At 40.9% G+C, this 18,518-nt stretch overlaps 2 protein-coding genes across 2 annotated transcripts; both read left to right on the forward strand.

Annotated features, from left to right (window-relative positions):
- The first annotated feature begins 292 nt into the window (after positions 1 to 292).
- LOC116407677 lies at positions 293 to 8,610 on the forward strand. Its single transcript, XM_031893492.1, has 10 exons — positions 293 to 517; positions 1,363 to 1,413; positions 1,726 to 1,779; positions 2,501 to 2,560; positions 2,880 to 2,924; positions 5,901 to 5,954; positions 6,269 to 6,322; positions 7,221 to 7,295; positions 7,928 to 8,177; positions 8,293 to 8,610. Exons 1-10 carry the CDS (start codon positions 380 to 382, stop codon positions 8,502 to 8,504), a joined length of 993 nt encoding a protein of 330 aa, XP_031749352.1. The 5' UTR covers positions 293 to 379; the 3' UTR covers positions 8,505 to 8,610.
- Positions 8,611 to 9,979: 1,369 nt separating this feature from the next.
- On the forward strand, positions 9,980 to 17,789 carry LOC100494067. Its single transcript, XM_031893704.1, has 5 exons — positions 9,980 to 10,024; positions 14,213 to 14,310; positions 15,336 to 15,440; positions 15,903 to 16,164; positions 17,372 to 17,789. Exons 2-5 carry the CDS (start codon positions 14,275 to 14,277, stop codon positions 17,656 to 17,658), a joined length of 690 nt encoding a protein of 229 aa, XP_031749564.1. The 5' UTR covers positions 9,980 to 10,024; positions 14,213 to 14,274; the 3' UTR covers positions 17,659 to 17,789.
- Positions 17,790 to 18,518: the final 729 nt, after the last annotated feature.

Consider the following 18,518-nt stretch of genomic DNA (forward strand, 5'->3'; position numbering starts at 1 on the left):
TATTAGCAGAAAGAAGTGGGAAATGTTACAATCCAAGACAAAAGGCTACATCTATACACCCTTATTGCCCTGCCCAACCCAACCTATAACCTATTGTCTGTAGATGTATATTGTAGGGCAATATAAGGTGATATTTCATAATAAGATGTTTTTCATTACAGATTGTGATGGGAATCATTAGTACATTTGTCTTACAAATATTATATTGGTTGTATATGAAGGTAAGCCACTTATTCATATGTGGTAGTAAAGGGAGAATGGGTAGCCTTGATAAATGGGTGATTTTGGAAAACAGAATCATTTTATCCCCCAATCCCATTACCCCCATTACCCAAACTGACCTGGATCCTTTCTGCTTCTCACTCTCCTACAAGCCAAAATGAACCTGAAGTGCCACAAAGGTATCAGAGAGAACTTTTTTTTAATATATTACATACAAAGACTTTTTTCTCCATTTTTCATTGTTTTCCAGTTCATTCCAGAAGGCATCAGGAACATGGTAGAGACGTGCTTACAGGTGAGAGTTTATTCACTTTTTTTTTTTTAAATCAGTTAGAAAGCAACAGGCATCTCAAAGACTGCAACATAAATCTTATAAGGTGGCAAAGTATCTCCACATGGAGGAGTCCATCTCTGTGAGCCCCCCATACCATGTTGTTTCAGCAGTTACATGTTGGTTTGGTCATACCAACATTTCTCTAGTCAGTCCCACAGGAAAGTCCTATTCTTTTTTTATAATCCGTACTGATGTAGACGCTTTTCATTTTCAACCTTATTCAGGTTTGGTCTCATCCAGCGGTGCTCACCTGCAGCCCTCCCAAACCTACCTACATAAAAACTCAACCACATTCTATTCGTTCCTATGGAATTTTTTTAATCGTATTTATCAAATAAACTGAGGAGCAGGGGGTGCAAAGGAGGGAACTCCCAGTGCAAGATAAAATGACAGAGAAAAAAGTGGGAAAAAGCACATTGACAGTATGGGGCTCATTTAATGAAACAGAGCTATATTTATACAATTGTTAAAGAAGTTAATAGGTTTGATGGTGGGTCGCTAGCCCTGGTGGGCCCTGGGCAATTTTCCCATTTGCCCATTTATTAAAACGGCCCTGTGTGCAAAGTACAATATGATGTGACAACCTCAGTAACTCCCTCAGTCCCTGTTCTTTGTAAATAGAACTAGAAAAATGCCACTGACTGTATGATATTAGCAGAAAGAAGTGGGAAATGTTACAGTCCAAGACAAAAGGCTACATCTATACATCCTTATTGCCCCACCAACCTATAACCTATTGTATGTAGATGTACAGTATACTGTAGGGCAATATAAGGTGATATTTCACAAGATGTTTTTCATTACAGATTGCCATTGGAATGATTATTATATTTATATTATATTGGGTTTGTATGGAGGTAAGCCACTTTTTGTTATGTGATAGTAAAGGGAGAATGGGTAGCCTTGATAAATGGGTTTGATTTTGGAAAGAAAACCTTAAAGTAAAATATTTCCATCAACCACCCAGAAGGCAATGGCATTACTAGAAGTAAATGGGCCCTCAAGCAGAATCATTTTATCCCCCAACCCCATTACCCAAACTGACCTAGATCGTTTGTACTTCTTACTTTCCTACAAGCCAAAATGAACCTGAAGTGCCACAAAGGTCTCTGAGAGAACTTATTTAATATATTACGGTACATACAAAGTTTTTTTTGTTCCATTTTCAGATTGCCGATATCATTTCAAAAGACACCAGGGACTGGGTAAAGAGGTACTTACAGGTGAGATCACATTTACTTTTTTTTTTTTTTTTTAAATCAGTTAGAAAGCAACAGGTTTCACAAAGACTGCAACATAAACCTTATAAGGTGGCAATATATCTCCACATGGAGGAATCCATGTACCAACATTTCTCTAGTCAGTCCCACAGGAAAGTCCTATTCTTTTTTTTCTAATCCATACTGATGTAGACTCTTCTCATTTTCAACCTTCTTCATGTTTGTCACATCCAGTGGTGCTCACCTGCAAACCTCCCAAACTGTAAGGGGCAGATTTATCTGCAAAGGAGGGAACAGTGCAAGATAAAATGACAGAGAAAAAAGTGGGGAAATATGCACATTGACAGTATGGGGCTCATTTAATGAAACAGAGCTATATTTATACAATTGTTATAGAAGTTAATAGGTTTGATGGTGGGTCGCTAGCCCTGGTGGGCCCTGGGCAATTTCCCCTTTTGCCCATTTATTAAAACGGCCCTGTGTGCAAAGTACAATATGATGTGACAACCTCAGTAACTCCCTCAGTCCCCTTTCTTTGTTAATAGAACTAAAAAAATGCCACTGACTGTATGATATTAGCAGAAAGAAGTGGGAAATGTTACAATCCAAGACAAAAGGCTACATCTATACATCCTTATTGCCCCACCAACCTATAACCTATTGTGTGTAGATGATACTGTAAGGCAATATAAGGTGATATTTCATAAGATGTTTTTCATTACAGATTGCGATGGGAATGATTAGTCCATTTGTCTTACAAATATTATATTGGTTGTATATGAAGGTAAGCCACTTATTCTTGGTATGTGGTAGTACAGGGAGAATGGGTAGCCTTGATAAATGGGTTTGATTTTGGGACGCAAACTTTAAGGTAAAATATTTCCATCAACCACCCAGAAGGCAATGGCATTACTAGAAGTAAATGGGCCCTAAAGCAGAATCATTTTATCCCCCAACCCCATTACCCCCATTAATTCGACCTGGATCCCTTGTACTTCTCACTCTCCTACAAGCCAAACCTGAACCTGAAGTGCCACAAAGGTATCAGAGAGAACTTTTTTTATATATTACATACAAAGATTTTTTTTTCCATTTTTTTCCAGTTCCTTCCAGAAGGCATCAGGAACAGGGTAGAGACATACTTGCCGGTGAGAGCCCATTTACTTCTTTTTTTTTTTATTTTTTTAAATCAGTTAGAAAGCAACAGGCTTTTCAAAGACTGCAACAAAAACCTAATTAAGTGGCAAAATATCTCCACATGGAGGAGTCCATCTCTGTGAGCCCCCCATACCATGTTGTTTCAGCAGTTTCATGTTGGTTTGGTCATACTGGCATTTCTCTAGTCAGTCCCACAGGAAAGTCCTGTTCTTTTTTTTATAATCCATACTGATCTACATCAGTATGGATTATAAAAAAAGAATAAGACTTTCCTCATTTTCAGCGTTCACCTGCAGACCTCCCAAACTCTTAGGGGCAGATTTATCAAAATGCTTAAAGCTTAATACATAAAAACTCAACCACGTTCTATTCATTCCTATGGGAGTTTTAGAATCGTGTTTCTCAAATGGTGAGTTCCAACTTTCACTGATAAATATGCTTCTAAAAATCCCATAAATAGAATAATATAGAATATAGAATATAGAATAAATAGGAATAAATAGAACATGGGCGAGTTTCATATATGATAAATCTGCCCGTTAGTTTAACAGCTCGGTTCCTGCACTAGAGGATTAGGCCACCATTTTGCAGTGTGCTGTAACATGTTACTGTGTTATCCCTTAGTAAAAGTGTATTCTGCCACAAGTTCTCCTGTGAGTCCCCTGCAAAGCCTGAGTAATGTGTCTGATTAGATTTAATGAGGGTGTAACTATTGGTAACCCAAAACCCAGAACAATTGCCAAGGTCCCGGTCACAGCTCACGCTTCTTTTTTTTTTTTTAACTGTAAATTTTTATTGGTTTTACAACATCACAAAACAATAAAATACAAAACAGTGTTTGATATACTGATATTGGAATGGTGTCAAGTCGAGTTTAGGTCAATGCAAGCAAGGGTACTATTGCTAGGCATTGCAGTTGTCACTGTGTAGGTGGCTGTGTTTAGTTCTGTCGGGTCAGTTACACTTAATATAAGGAGGTGAGCTATGTGTCCAGATTATATTGGTTGTACCAGTTTCCCCAGATTTTATCAAACGTATCACATGCACCCCTTGTTTTGTAAGTTAATTTAATAAGGGGAAGAGCTCCATCCACCAGCCTTCTCCAGAATGTTAGGGAGGGAAGGGTATCCCCCATCCAGTGCATGAGTGTGCGTAGCCTAACTCTGGCTACGTTGGTGGATAGTGTTTCGTCTATGACTCCTAGCAATCAAGTTCTTGGGTCTACTATCTGTGGTGTACCTAGTTCACTTGCCAGTGTTTCCTTTTTTGACCAAATCATGTGAAGGAAGTTGGCCCCAGGGGATTTACATCTTGGGCAGAGGTCATCCTGTCCCTTCCCAAATCTCAACAGCTTGAGGGGTGTTATGTAGGTTTGGTGCAGAAAATTGAGCCTATCCTTTATGGAGATTATAAAGTTATAGGCATTGTCTGTGGCTTCCTCCCATTGTTCATGTTCTAGCTCTGGGATGTCCTGCGTCCAAAGACGATAGGCTCAATCAAAGGGTGGCTTAACAGACGTTTGGCTGGAGATGGGGAGAGCAGGATGTCCTCTAAGGTTACCATAGTTATTGTGGGGGGAAGGGTGTGGAATTGTGCATGAAAGGTGTGCCTAAGTTGGAAGTACCTATAGAGCTGTATCTGCTGGCCCAAGGCTCTGTTTTGCAGGTTTTGGTGTGTGGGGAACTGAAGACCAACTATAAGGTCAGCAAGTTTCTTAAAACCCAATCTCGGCCAATAGATGTAGTCTTGTAGTTCCTGTAGATGGGGTAGGAGCGAGTTGGCCAAGAGTGGGAGTTGAGGTGAGAGCAGTGGCCAAGGATGGTGTAGGGTTTTCAAGGCCGTGGTCCATGCTTTGTGTGGGTAGAGTGTGCAGTAGATTGGTCATATCTGTGTGGTGTCTGTAGGGGTAGGTACTTAGGCCTTCTATTGAGCGGAGAATGGATGCTTGGAGTTGTGTATTAGGGTTATACAGGTTGGGAGCGAGGCACCAGTGTATGGAGTAGATTTGAGAAGCTAGATAGTAAAAATAGAAGTGTGGCAGGGCCAAGCCTCCATTTTCAACAGTTGCTGTTAATCTCTCCCAGGAAATGTGAGACAGCTCACCCTTCTGCCTATAACAACCACCTTTCGCTTCGGGTGGAGCCCTCCGCTACTTGGGTGCCGCCAGGTCTTAAAGAGAGAGGACCAGGGCAAAGGTTCTGGGCAAGCAAGGAAACCAGATCGTTTGAAAAGGACTAAGGGAGCTTACTAGAGTCAGTGTCAGGCAGGCCAGGTCAAACCAGAACAGAAGCGCAGTACAGAATCAGGATCCAGAAGAGAAGTCAAACAGGAAAGGGGTCAGTCCAGGCACAGTTTACTCAAAGTCAGGATACAGGCACGGGTCAGAACCAAATACACAGAATCACGGCACACCCAGGAACTTTGCTAGAGTGCAGAACAGAGGGTTATATAGGCAGGTTGATGGTTAACACAGAACCCGTGTGACCAGATTAACAACAGGTGAAACTAACAATACCTACATGAATATACACGGGTAACATAGCAGGGGACCAAAACCTTAACTGTCTGCTCATATAGAGCAGTGGTAAAGCTACTACACAACAACCTACAGGTCACTGGTTCAATTCAAGACCGGATGTTACAGAGGGACAAGATAGGAACCACCATGGCAGCAGTCAGATAAACTGAGGAGCAGGGGGTGCAAAGGAGGGAACTCACAGTGCAAGATAAAATGACAGAGAAAAAAGTGGGAAAAAAGCAGATTGACAGTATGGGGCTCAGAACTAGAAAAATGCCACTGACTGTATGATATTAGCAGAAAGAACCTAAGTGGGAAATGTTACAGTCCAAGATAAAAGGCTACATCTATACATCCTTATTGCCCAACCCAACCTATGGCCTATTGTGTGTAGATGATACTGTAAGGCAATATAAGGTGATATTTCACAAGATGTTTTTCATTACAGATTGCAATGGGAATCATTATTACATGTATTACATTATATTGGCTTTGTATAAAGGTAAGACACTTTTTCTAATGTGACAGTAAAGGGAGAATGGGTAGCCTTGATAAATGGGTTTGATTTTGAGAAGAAAACCTTAAAGTAAAATATTTCCATCAATCACTCAGAGGGCAGCAGCATTACTAGAAGTAAATGGGCCCTAAAGCAGAATCACTTTAGCCCCCAACCCCATTACCCCCATTACCCAAACTGACCTGGATCCCTTGTACTTCTCACTCTCCTACAAGCCAAAATGAACCTGAAGTGCCACAAAGGTATCAGAGCGATTTTTTTTATATATTACATACAAAGAATTTTTTTCCCATTTTCAGATTGGCCAGTTCATTCCAGAAGGCATCAGGAACAGGGTAAAGAAATACTTACAGGTGAAATCCCATTTTCTTTTTTTTTTTTTTTTTTTTAATCAGTGAGAAAGCAACAGGCTTCTCAAAGACTGCAACAAAACCTTATAAGGAGGCAACATATCTCCACATGGAGGAGTCCATCTCTGTGAGCCCCCCCCCCCCATACCATGTTTCACGTGCAGGCGTGTCAAAAAAGCGTGGGTGACAAAAAAAAAAAATAGACGCGGGCGAAAATTGTGAGACAAATGCATTTCGCAAATTTTCTTGCTGTCACTAATGTAGACTCTTCTCATTTTCAACCTTCTATATGTTTGGTCACACCCAGTGGTGCTCACCTGCAAACCTCCCAAACTCTTAGCAGCAGATTTATCAAAATGTGAGTGTTAGTGAAGAGCAGAATGCCTGGGGACACTACCAGGGATCTAAGTACCAACAGTCTTTCAAAATACATTAACTTTACTTGCTGGTATATTTATGTGTGGTTGCATAATAAAATACTGTAGTAACTTAAAGTGATACTGACACGAAAAAACGACTTTTCAAATTATGAATCTACATAAAAAGTTCCCTATAGGTCCTGTTGATCTTTTTTTACTGATAGGGCTGGTTTTGTATGTAATTGTTACCTGAAGTTCCTTCTTGCCAACCTGACTGTCCCTTCTCAGACTGTCAGTTACAGGTTCTAATGCTAATGGCCTCCTGCTGCACAAATATGGCCGCCCCCTCATAGAGGAACATGGGGGATCAGATAAGGAATGGAAAAGCATCAGCAAATACTTTTATGGCAAAATTATAAAGCTCATGCAAAGACAATGTTATGATAGATGTAAAAAAGGTTTCATTTCTGGTGTCAGTATCTCTTTAAAGTGATGTTAGTTATTTTTCGGTATGATTAAACATTTACCTTATTATTCTGCAGACTGGATCAGAGGTGGATGGGCAGCTCCAATCACATACTGCAGGAGGGCACTCAGTCGCCCACAGAGACAAACATGTAGGTGGCACCACAGAATGTATTGGATTAACTACTGAAGGCTGCATATGTTTCAAATGGCCTTTAGTCTTGCAAATTTGCACTTACAAGAGTGAGCCTGTGTTCTTTTAATAAAGCACTAAGGCTAACAATAGAGAATTAGCACAAAACTATACAGCAATGTAAATGTACAGTCGGCCTGCTTCATATGTATATTTACATTCAGAAATATGATTATTCCTTGTTTACAATGCTGGCTTACTAAGTAAAGGGTCAGAAAAGTGAATATGTTCTCCAGCCCAGGTCTATATGATGTAGGAAGTGATGAGCGAAATGCCCATAGACTCCAACGGGACAGATTCGCTTATCACTAATAGCAAGCATTGAGGGATGAAAAAAAGGAGTCAGTTACAGTCACCAACTAGTTCCTGCCGTTTGGAAGCTTGGGGTTTTTGCCCACTCACATCACTGGACTGCCCAAAGCTGTAGGCTATCACCGAGTATTATAGTGTTTGTTAAATACACGTGGATTTTAATATATGTATCATGACAATTATCTACGAAAGGGTTTTGTCTCACATGAACACACAGGACAAGTTGGGTGTTATTGTATACTGGAAGCACAGTAATCAGTAATCGTTTTTATTCCTCAGAAAAGAACTCCGGTTATTGGCATCTTCTCCAGGAAATCCAAGGAGTCGTACAGTTGGCTCACTGACCATCTCACGTGGGAGTTTGACACCAAAACCTTCCACCTATCAAACAGAGGAGAATGGAAGCAAACGGAAGATTTCTATGAGTGTACACATGCCATCCTCTATCAGAATAGTTGGTGGTTGACCATCAGTTATGCCCTGGACTCATTGTATGATGAAGACTTACAGTTCCTATCTACAATGCTAGGTGAGCTTCTCTAGGGTTACAGGTGTTACAGGGTGGAAAGGGGGACATCCTTTACTAATGTTTCAGCTAAAGCCATAGGTGTTCTTCTTAATCTGGCTCTTTGTCCTCTGAGCAGGAAAGAAAAACGTGATTGTGGTCCAAGATGACTTGATGGATGCTGGACCTGAGGCAAAGAGTATTAGACTGCGTAACCAGCCGAGCATAGAGAACCTGGCTGCTGAACTGTTCCTGTTTAGTGTAGAGGAGAAACAGTCACTTCTGAATGATGGGCCAATTACAAAGAAATTAGCGGCCATGAAATTAATATTTTATGGTAAATTCAGCTGAATGCAGTACAGCATGACCGTCTTTTTTTCACTGTTGGGAAAAGTGTCCCTCTGTCGCTTGTTATGCCATGTGAGATATATGGAACCATTAAAACTTCCTTCATCTACTCCACTCAACTGTCTAGAGTATCTTGATATGTGAACCAGAAAAGAGTAACGTTTATAGGTATGAGGCAAGCCTGCCATGCTCAATCACAGGATAAAAGTCAGTGCAGTGGTCTGTATACAACATTAATACCTGAATTTGTTAATAGCTAAAGTGATATTTTCCGTGATTGTGTTGTATAAAGTTAACTGTAATTATACGTAATTATAAAATTGTGGCTGACAGTAACTACAGAACTGACAGCTCTTGTCAGCCTAACCCAAGTCATTATTCTAAAGCCATAATTCCATAAGAGGTCGCTACTATGCTCTGCTGTTTCTCGCTGAAGACTTGAATAAGTATTAGACTGCCTCTACCTACAGAGAGGATGGCCCCAAACTCTGATACCAGCAGGAGCTGCATCACCAACCATGAGAGAAGTTCAGCAGCCCTGCTACCGGTCCTGGATCTGCAATGTCTCGAAGATGAGAAATCCAAGCCGGCTGTCACCTAGCACAAGCAGTGGTAGTGTCTGTATCTATCAACCCACTGTGCAGTCACAGGAAAGAACTTTCTCCCTCTGCAAAATTTACCTGTGCAAGGTCGTACAGCAGCTGTGGCAAATAAAACGTAAAATACATTATCATATATCCAATGTTTTGACCCAGAGGAAGGCAAAAAAAACCAACCTGAAGCCTGTGCCTATTATGCCTCAAGAGGGAAAAAATTTCCTTCCTGATCCCCTTGGCGATCGGAAACATTCCCTGGATCAAGCAATTGTAGTTAACATGAATTAAATACAATGCTGACTCTCAGGTTTATACAGTATAAAGATAAAGAAAGCACACTATAACAATGCATTCAGGAAAACATCCACATTCAGTTATTAATAGCTAATATGAGAACATAAAGAAGAGAAACTCCTGACATTTTGCAAAATATGCAAAAAAGGGGAGAGGGTGGGTGGGATGTTTCTACCTGCTCAGAAGATAAGGACATCACATCCCTCTCTTTCTCCGCCCCCAGCCCAGCTTTCTCCTACCTTAACTCTTTCCTTCTCACCTAATCACGGTTGCACCTAATTCTGCCAATCTCTAAACATAAACCAGTCCTTGTCATTCAGTCCCTGCGCTTATAGCTCCAGGGCTTTCCTTTCTAAATGGTACAAAGGGTATGTTGGCCAAAATACCATTAGTTTGCTGTAAGGGTATTCTTATACAAAAAAAATAGAATGAATTCAAGTCTCAGGAAGCCAGGAGAAATGTAAGGTGCGAGCACTGCATGGAGAGGCATTTACCAGCAGAACAGGTAATAGGGGTGTGACTGGGGAGGAGCGGAGAAACCAAAATACCTTGAGCTGGAATGTGAGTATGAAAGGAGTAGCCTGACAGACAGTGATAGAAAGAAAGGGACAGACTGTGTAACAAGAGACTGGGGTAAGTAAAGGAGAGACATACTGGGAAAACTATTAACATCAATGACCAAGGTGAGAAGAAAGTTGTGAGTATGCAAGGAATAGACCGACAGCAGGTCGTGTCTTTGGTTACATGTGAAAGGGAAAGACTGGGGATGTCGGAAAGTAAGAAGGAATGAAACTGCTGGTAGGTAAGTTCAAGATGGACAGACTGTGTGTAGGTACGAGGCTATGTGTAGTATATTGGTATCCATGGAATAGACTACTGGGGATTGTGAGGGCAGAGGGCTAACTCTGGGCGTAGGTGAGTAATGAAGGAAGATACTTCACTTATAGGTATGTAAGAGAGTGATGGGCTGTAGGTATGAAAGAGATGGGTAGATTGTGGGTGTGGCTAAGTAAGAAAGCGGAATGCTGTGGGTGTGGCTAAGTAAGAAAGGGAAAGACTGGGGATGTAGGTAAGTTAGAAGGCCTCACCTTGAGTATGGGGGGCAGTTTTGGGCTTCAGTCCTTAAGAAGGATATTAATGAGCTGGAGAGAGTGCAGAGACGTGCAACTAAACTGGTAAAGGGGATGGAAGGGTTAAACTATGAGGTTAGACTGTCGAGGTTGGGGTTGTTTTCTCTGGAAAAGAGGCGCTTGCGAGGGGACATGATTACTCTGTACAAGTACATTAGAGGGGATTATAGGCAGTTGGGGGATGTTCTTTTTTCCCATAAAAACAATCAACGCACCAGAGGTCACCCCTATAGATTAGAGGAAAGGAGTTTCCATTTGAAGCAGAGTAGGTGGTTTTTCACGGTGAGGGCAGTGAGGTTGGGGAATGCCCTTCCTAGTGATGGGGTAATGGCAGATTCTGTTAATGCCTTTAAGAGGGGCCTGGATGAGTTTTTGAACAAGCAGAATATCCAAGGCTATTGTGATACTAATATCTACAGTTAGTATTAGTGGTTGTATATATAGTTTATGTATGTGAGTGTATAGATTGGTTAGTATAGGTTGTGTGCTGGGTTTACTCGGATGGGTTGAACTTGATGGACAATGGTCTTTTTTCAACCCTATGTAACTATGTAACTATGGAATGAAACTGCTGGTAGGTAAGTTCAAGATTGACAGACTGTGTGTAGGTACGAGGCTATGTGCAGTATATTGGTATCCAAAGACTTTGGGTATAGGTAAGTAATGAAGGAAGATACTTCACTTATAGGTATGTAAGAGAGTGATAGGCTGTAGGTATGTAAGAGATGGGTAGACTGTGGGTGTGGCTAAGTAAGAAAGGGGAAGGCTGTGGGTGTGGCTAAGTAAGAAAGGGGAAGGCTGTGGGTGTGGCTAAGTAAGAAAGGGGAAGGCTGTGGGTGTGGCTAAGTAAGAAAGGGGAATGTTGTGGGTGTGGCTAAGTAGGAAAGGGGAAGGCTATGGGTGTAAATAAATAAGAAAAAGAAAAGACAGGTCATGGGTATGGTTAAGACAAAGGCAAATTGAGAGCTTGGTAGGGGCAAGGGGCAGTGCGACTATTTGATTATATGATCTACAACGTCCCTTTATTATCTGGTGCATCTAAAATTCATGTAAATAGGCACAGATTAATCAGTTCACATGGGAGCTGCTGGCTGGATAGAAACCAGTCCTGGCTGCTATTTTATCAATGCTTTCTGATCGGGTTTAATTATTTTATAATCACCGGTGACCTTTAGCATAACTGCACAAACACCTTGTTGTGTTTTCTCTAGAGCGAACATTATAGGAATCCTCTCCTTTTTAATGAATTGCTTCTGCACCTCCAGGCCGGCACATTTACACATTGTTTTCACTAAGGGGCTCCTTTATGAACAATTGGCAGCCCAGACGCTGCACAGGTTACTGCAGGCTAGAAACTGAAAGCCAGTATTTGAAATGTTGCTATGGTAACTGCACAAGTGCAAAACTGACCTTAGTTCATAAATGAGTGTGTTGGTGTTAATATCATTCTCCATTCAACTGGTACTCAAAATGGAGCAAACATCAAGTAGTTCTACCAGGCTGTGCAGGTATCGTTCAACTCCTGGGGCAAGTTCTTCATTCTTTTTTGGAAAATATTACACATTGCAAAAATTGTTTCCTTATTTTTCGCGTTTGCCAAGTTAATGTATATGTTTATATATTCCGTCATTAGGGATTTTGCATCATGATTATGTCAGCATCGCAGATCTTATACTGTATGTCAGTCTGTTCTTTGTTTATTTCATGTTTAAATGATTCCCTTTTCTCTGTAATAATAAAACAGTACCTGTACTTGATCCCAACTAAGATATAATTACCCCTTATTGGGGGCAGAACAGCCCTATTGGGTTTATTTAATGGTTAAATGATTCCCTTTTCTCTGTAATAATAAAACAGTACCTGTACTTGATCCCAACTAAGATATAATTACCCCTTATTGGGGGCAGAACAGCCCTATTGGGTTTATTTAATGGTTAAATGATTCCCTTTTCTCTATAATAATAAAACAGAACCTTGTACTTGATCCCAACTAAGATATAATTACCCCTTATTGGGGGCAGAACAGCCCTATTGGGTTTATTTCATGGTTAAATGATTCCCTTTTCTCTGTAATAATAAAACAGTACCTGTACTTGATCCCAACTAAGATATAATTACCCCTTATTGGGGCAGAACAGCCCTATTGGGTTTATTTAATGGTTAAATGATTCCCTTTTTCTCTGTAATAATAAAACAGTACCTGTACTTGATCCCAACTAAGATATAATTACCCCTTATTGGGGGCAGAACAGCCCTATTGGGTTTATTTAATGGTTAAATGATTCCCTTTTCTCTGTAATAATAAAACAGTACCTGTACTTGATCCCAACTAAGATATAATTACCCCTTATTGGGGGCAGAACAGCCCTATTGGGTTTATTTAATGGTTAAATGATTCCCTTTTCTCTGTAATAATAAAACAGTACCTGTACTTGATCCCAACTAAGATATAATTACCCCTTATTGGAGCCAAAACAATCCTATTGGGTTTAATTACTGTTTTTTTAGTAATTTTTTAAGGTAGGAGATCCAAATTACAGAAAGATCCCTTATCCCCACTGTCTGTTTCCCTTTAACACCTTTTCAAATAGACCGTAAAGGACCTTTTCACGCACTGTATCACTGCTCAACTGCTGCTCAGTGTCTTTTTGCTTTCACTTTCTATATGACACAGATCTGTATCTGCAGCAGGAAGTGTTCTATAGCAGCAATATCATTATTGCCCTGGTCGTTCCGGAACGTTTTTCCGTTGGATAATTATTGACAGGTACTGTAAATATGAGCAGCTTGTTAAGGGCACAGGATACATTTTTTTCAGATATTCTGATCCAGTTCTGGTTCTGTTCTTCCCTCTTTGGTGGTTTCTTGTGAAAAGAGGGTGAAGTTGCACACATGCTATTGCGCAGTTGCTGTCTCGTCTCTCATGTTCTCACCACTGCATTTGCAAAGTGTCGTTTTCATTTCACACCCACCCGCCACTTCCCTTTTATTAACTGAGTTAGTTTAACTATAAATAAATGAGCTCTATATAAACAACATCCTGCATCACCCATTATTCCCATGCAGATAAGCATGAAGAAGTTCATTATGAGGCTAAATTTCCGATTGTCAGATTTTATCTAAAACTAACATTGTGATTGAAATTGTAGAATAAAGCCCTAAAAATAACAAATCGGAGGATGTTCTGAACATGAAATAGTTGGCAGGCACCAATTGTACGAAAGCGACTTCCATTTTAGGTCCCCCGAGGATATTGTCCGATACACAATACATGCGCAGATTTTATTATTACCCGATCAAAATTTTCTAACTTGTCCAATTAACTAATCGACTGGTCGACATGGTACGAAAAATATCAGGACGATAATTCTGAGCCCACACGCGGTCCGAAAATTGTACAAAACCGATTTTATCGGTACATGTATGGCAAGCTTTACTATACGGACTGGAAATCTAATTATCTAACTGACAAGAATAAAACATGGAGTGGTTGCAATCTCCTTGTTTGTTTTATTTAGTTCAATAAATAACAAAAACATATATATTTTTTGTAATCAACTTGTCTCGGTTACACATTTCCACCTATACAGCCATCGTTACATCTGAAAATTCATCTTTTCTATTTATTTGTTCACTTCTGTCACTCCATTTTTCTTTTCTAAGCAATCTATTTTTCTGTCCATCCATACAGGTGATACGTCTTGTACGTCTGTTCCCATACTGTTTACCACCATTGCTGGGGAAGGCCAGGAAATGAAGATGCAGGCTGTAATGAAGTTCCTTCCATGGGTAAGATTTTCATTCACAGATGTGAAATAAAGCTAAAGAATTTTCACCCCATAGACGTAATTTTGTAGTGCAGTAACTACAGGTCCAATATAAACAGTACATTGGTGTATAGCGACCTTCCTGAGAAATGCAATTAATATGGTCGGCCATGTAAAAATCTAAAACCTTTCGTTGGGGTGGGAAAAAACGAGGTTAGAGCTTACTACGATTGTCCAGGGATGACTTGATGATGTGAGCTTCCAGAGCTACTTAAGAAGCTTTTCATCTATTTATCCGGTAAGGCCTTCTGCTGTAGTCTGCGACCTTGCACATGCTCAGTGACTCTTCAGAGCTTATTAACTAATAGTCAACAGGAGAAACCTTGGTCTTCTTCCACCATCAGGCTTGGCCAAGCACATGTGTAGTACAGAACTTTTTCTGGGATTTCTGTACTATGTTCCTCTGCAAAGATTGGTGCAGGGGACACCAGGGAGGACAAAGGAAGATGAACATGCCCCAATCTCAGAGTAGCAGGAAAATGAACTGGATCACGGGGAAGGGCCCAAAAACTTGGAAATCCCAGCGATTTTATCTTTTGTCTTAACTAGGGACTAGCTCACAAACCAAGTCACCCACTATATTGCCTTGATTCATGCCGACCTGCAATGGGGTTCATTTATTAACAATGGACAATTTTGCACCTGGGCAGTAACCCTTGGAAACCAATCTGTGATTAGATATTTCCAGCCAGCTGCAGATACAAGAATGAAAGCAAATTTCTCATTGGTTGCTGAGGGTTACTGCCCAGGTACAAATTTGCCCAGTGTTTATAAATGAGCCCCACTGTAACTCGTTCATACCTCTACCTCTACTTGTTATGGAATGAGTGCATATGGTAGCTTAGAGCCATAAAATATGGGGTATTTTTTTATTGTGCAGTGGGATAAGAGGTAGGGGTAGAGATAAAGTTGATGTATAAAAAAGATTTTATTTTGTACTACAACTGCATATTGGGTAAGATTCCTGGTGTTTTGGTATTTTTGCAGGTAGGTGTACTGAGCATCACTGGTGCCCTGTACATATTCGGGGGGTACAGCCTGTTTTGGAGCCTCGGGCCAGTGTATCTCTATGCTGCCTACGTATTGTGTGTGGTAAGTTAACTATTTATGGCAACCAAATATATATTATTTAACTTAAGGCTGAAAGTATTAACCCTTTGCATCACCAACCTGGCCCTGGGACATAGACTGGTGCCAATTCCCTGGGGTTGAATAGAATCCTAATTGGAATTGCTGGAACTGCTTAAGTAGGTATTAGCATTACTAATGGTTCAGACATGCCAGGCAGAATAACGGTGGGTGTGTTTATATAAATCTAGTAAAGAGCCACATCCATTATATGATGCATGCTGGGAACCGTTACCCCTCAGGGGCATTTATATCTCTTTAAATGACCATATTCTGTGGGAGATGCACTTGAACCTTATTAGCAACATCCATTTCTAGAATCACAAAGAATTCGCACCACCTCCTACTTTTGCCCACTTCCTACTTCAAAACCATTTGCAAAAAGGTGCAAGAAGAAAGTCTCATAACATTTTGTACTTCTCCCAGCAGAAACGACTTCCTGTAGTCGTCGGTATCTTCTCCAGGGAACCCGAGGAGTCCTACGCGTGGCTCAGTAACCATCTGCGGCAGGAGTTCCAGGTCAAATCAGTCTTCATATCGAACAATGAAGAATGGAAGTTCAGACAAAGCATCTCTGAGTGTAACTTCGCCATCCTCTATCACACAAAGAGAAGGGGAAGGCTGAACGTCACTGATGTGACGGACTCGCTGTACGATGAGGAGCTAAAAACACTGTCCACAACACTAGGTAAGATTGGCCGAGGTCATTGGACTTTCAGTTTGGAACTCTAGTTGCTTACGAAGCACAATAGAGACCTGCATGGATCTGGCCCACACACAGACTGGCCTTTATTTTACTGATCACAGACCCCCTTCCCAACCCATTTCACTGGAATTTTTCCTGCCATATGCTGTAATACCTCAACAGTGTATCACCCATGTAGCTTAATGCAAACAAGAGCCATTACTCATCCATTATACGTAGCACAAAAATGCCTTAATAAAATGGCCATGGACTTTAGCCAGTAGCATTAACTGCTCCCCAACCTCAAAATCCATAGTCCTCTATAGTTAATTGACTGACCATGTACACTGATCAACTTGGATATCTATATCCCCACTCCCCCCATGTGGAAGGTAGGCGCTGTATCCGCTGTTCACTTAAAATAAAAGCTACATGGTACAACACACTCATCGAAATGAACATATTGCCCTACAGGAGACGTTTAGGATAATGAAAAAAACCTTATCTTGTACACAATAAGGGCTAAAAATGAATATTATCTGTATCTGTAAATGGCCCCTTTATTGGAGCTCCCTATAGATCCTCTCAGGTCCTTGTCCGTGTTTCAAATGAAGGGTGGGAGTGTCCTAATAGTCCCTCCCAGAAGTACAGTAGGATTTATATAGATTTATTTATACAAGATATACCATGACCCGGACGAATGAAAATCTTCATAGTCACAGTAGGAGGGGGATAGCCAATCATAGCCCTACAAGCAAAGACAGGCTTCTGTTCCCTAACAGGTCAGCATAGCTGCTGATTGGTTCCTATCCTACCGTGCCTTGAACTGCCAGCCCCCAAGCACAGATTGGGAAAGGAGGCAGCAGGAAGTGGAACAGAGGGGCGGGACTAGTAGAGTTTTGCCAGAATTTCTCAATAAACCATTCCAAACACAACTTTTTAAAGCACAATCCTTCTACATTTAGGAGTATAATGCACCGGTACATTCTTAATTTTCACGTCTCCTTGAAAATCAATTTTGACATGGGATTCAAATAGAAGGTACAGATTTCAGAAAGAATGAGGACAAGACTAGGCAGGACTCGGTGCAACACTCAGCAACTTGCCAACCCCTTCTTGCATGGATGGTGATGCTCTAAGATGCTCCATTTAAGTCTCCCCCAGCTCTCATTATTGTTGGCCTGATCATATTTCCGTATCTTTTCTGTAGGGAAGAAGAACGTGATTGTGGTGATAGATGATGTGGACAATGCCGACACCAACGCAAAGGAACAATTACTACAAAGCCAGCCCACTATTGCGTCTACGGCTTGTGACCTCTTCCTCTTTAGCTCCACTGAGAAGGAATCTTTTCCTGTTGTTCAACAGAGTTCCATTACAGACAAGTTGGTTTCTATGAGAAAGCTGATGCAAGGACCTTCCTATCTCTCACTGCTTCTTACCCGTCTCAATTTCCGTTTGCCGAGATCTAAGTCTGCCAGGACTCCGATACTGTAAAGAACTGGAAATTACATTAATACTTTAATGCAATCAATACAAAAGGCTACTTCTCTTAAATAACACAAAAAAAATATTACTGTTAGTAAAGGGGTTGTTTACCACTTTTAGTATGATGTAGATCAGCGGTTCTCAATCTGTGGGTCGGGACCCTTTGGGGGTTGAACGACCCTATCACAGGGGTTGCCTAAGACCATTGGAAAACACATATTTCCGATGGTCTTAGGAATAATTTTATGGTTGGGGGTCACCACAACATGAGGAACTGTATTAAAGGGTCGCGGCATTAGGAAGGTTGAGAACCACTGATGTAGATTGATATTCTGGGACAATATGACCCCCCCCCAATCTGAAAGTTGGAAAAAGTCAGAATAAATGGGAAAAACCCTAATTTTGTAGGCAATTATGAATAATATAAGGTGCTGGTTTCCCTTTGTGCTAAAAATTAACCCTCTCTGTCAAAATGGCCCATTTATTGGAGCTCCCTATAGATCCTATCACTTCTCTGTTCAGTATGAAATGAAGAGTGGGCGTGTCCTAACGGTCCCTGAAAGAAGCACAGTAGGAGGGGGAGAGCCAATCACAGCCCTGCACTCCCACAAGCAAAGACAGGCTTCAGTTCCCTATCAGGTCAGCCTAGCTGCTGATTGGTTCCTATCCTACAGTGCAGTGTATGGAGGGCCGCCGGCACCCCAGCTCATCCAGAGAATTCAGCCAGCAGGAAAAGGAACAGATGGGCGGGGCTAGTGGGGTTTTGGGCGAATTTCTCAATAAATCAGTCAGAAACACAACGTTTTTAAGCACAATCCTTCTATATCTAGAGGAGTATAATTCTCTGGTACATTCTTAATTTTTATAGG

This window comes from Xenopus tropicalis, chromosome 9, assembly GCF_000004195.4.
Source record: "Xenopus tropicalis strain Nigerian chromosome 9, UCB_Xtro_10.0, whole genome shotgun sequence".
Taxonomy (NCBI): domain Eukaryota; kingdom Metazoa; phylum Chordata; class Amphibia; order Anura; family Pipidae; genus Xenopus; species Xenopus tropicalis.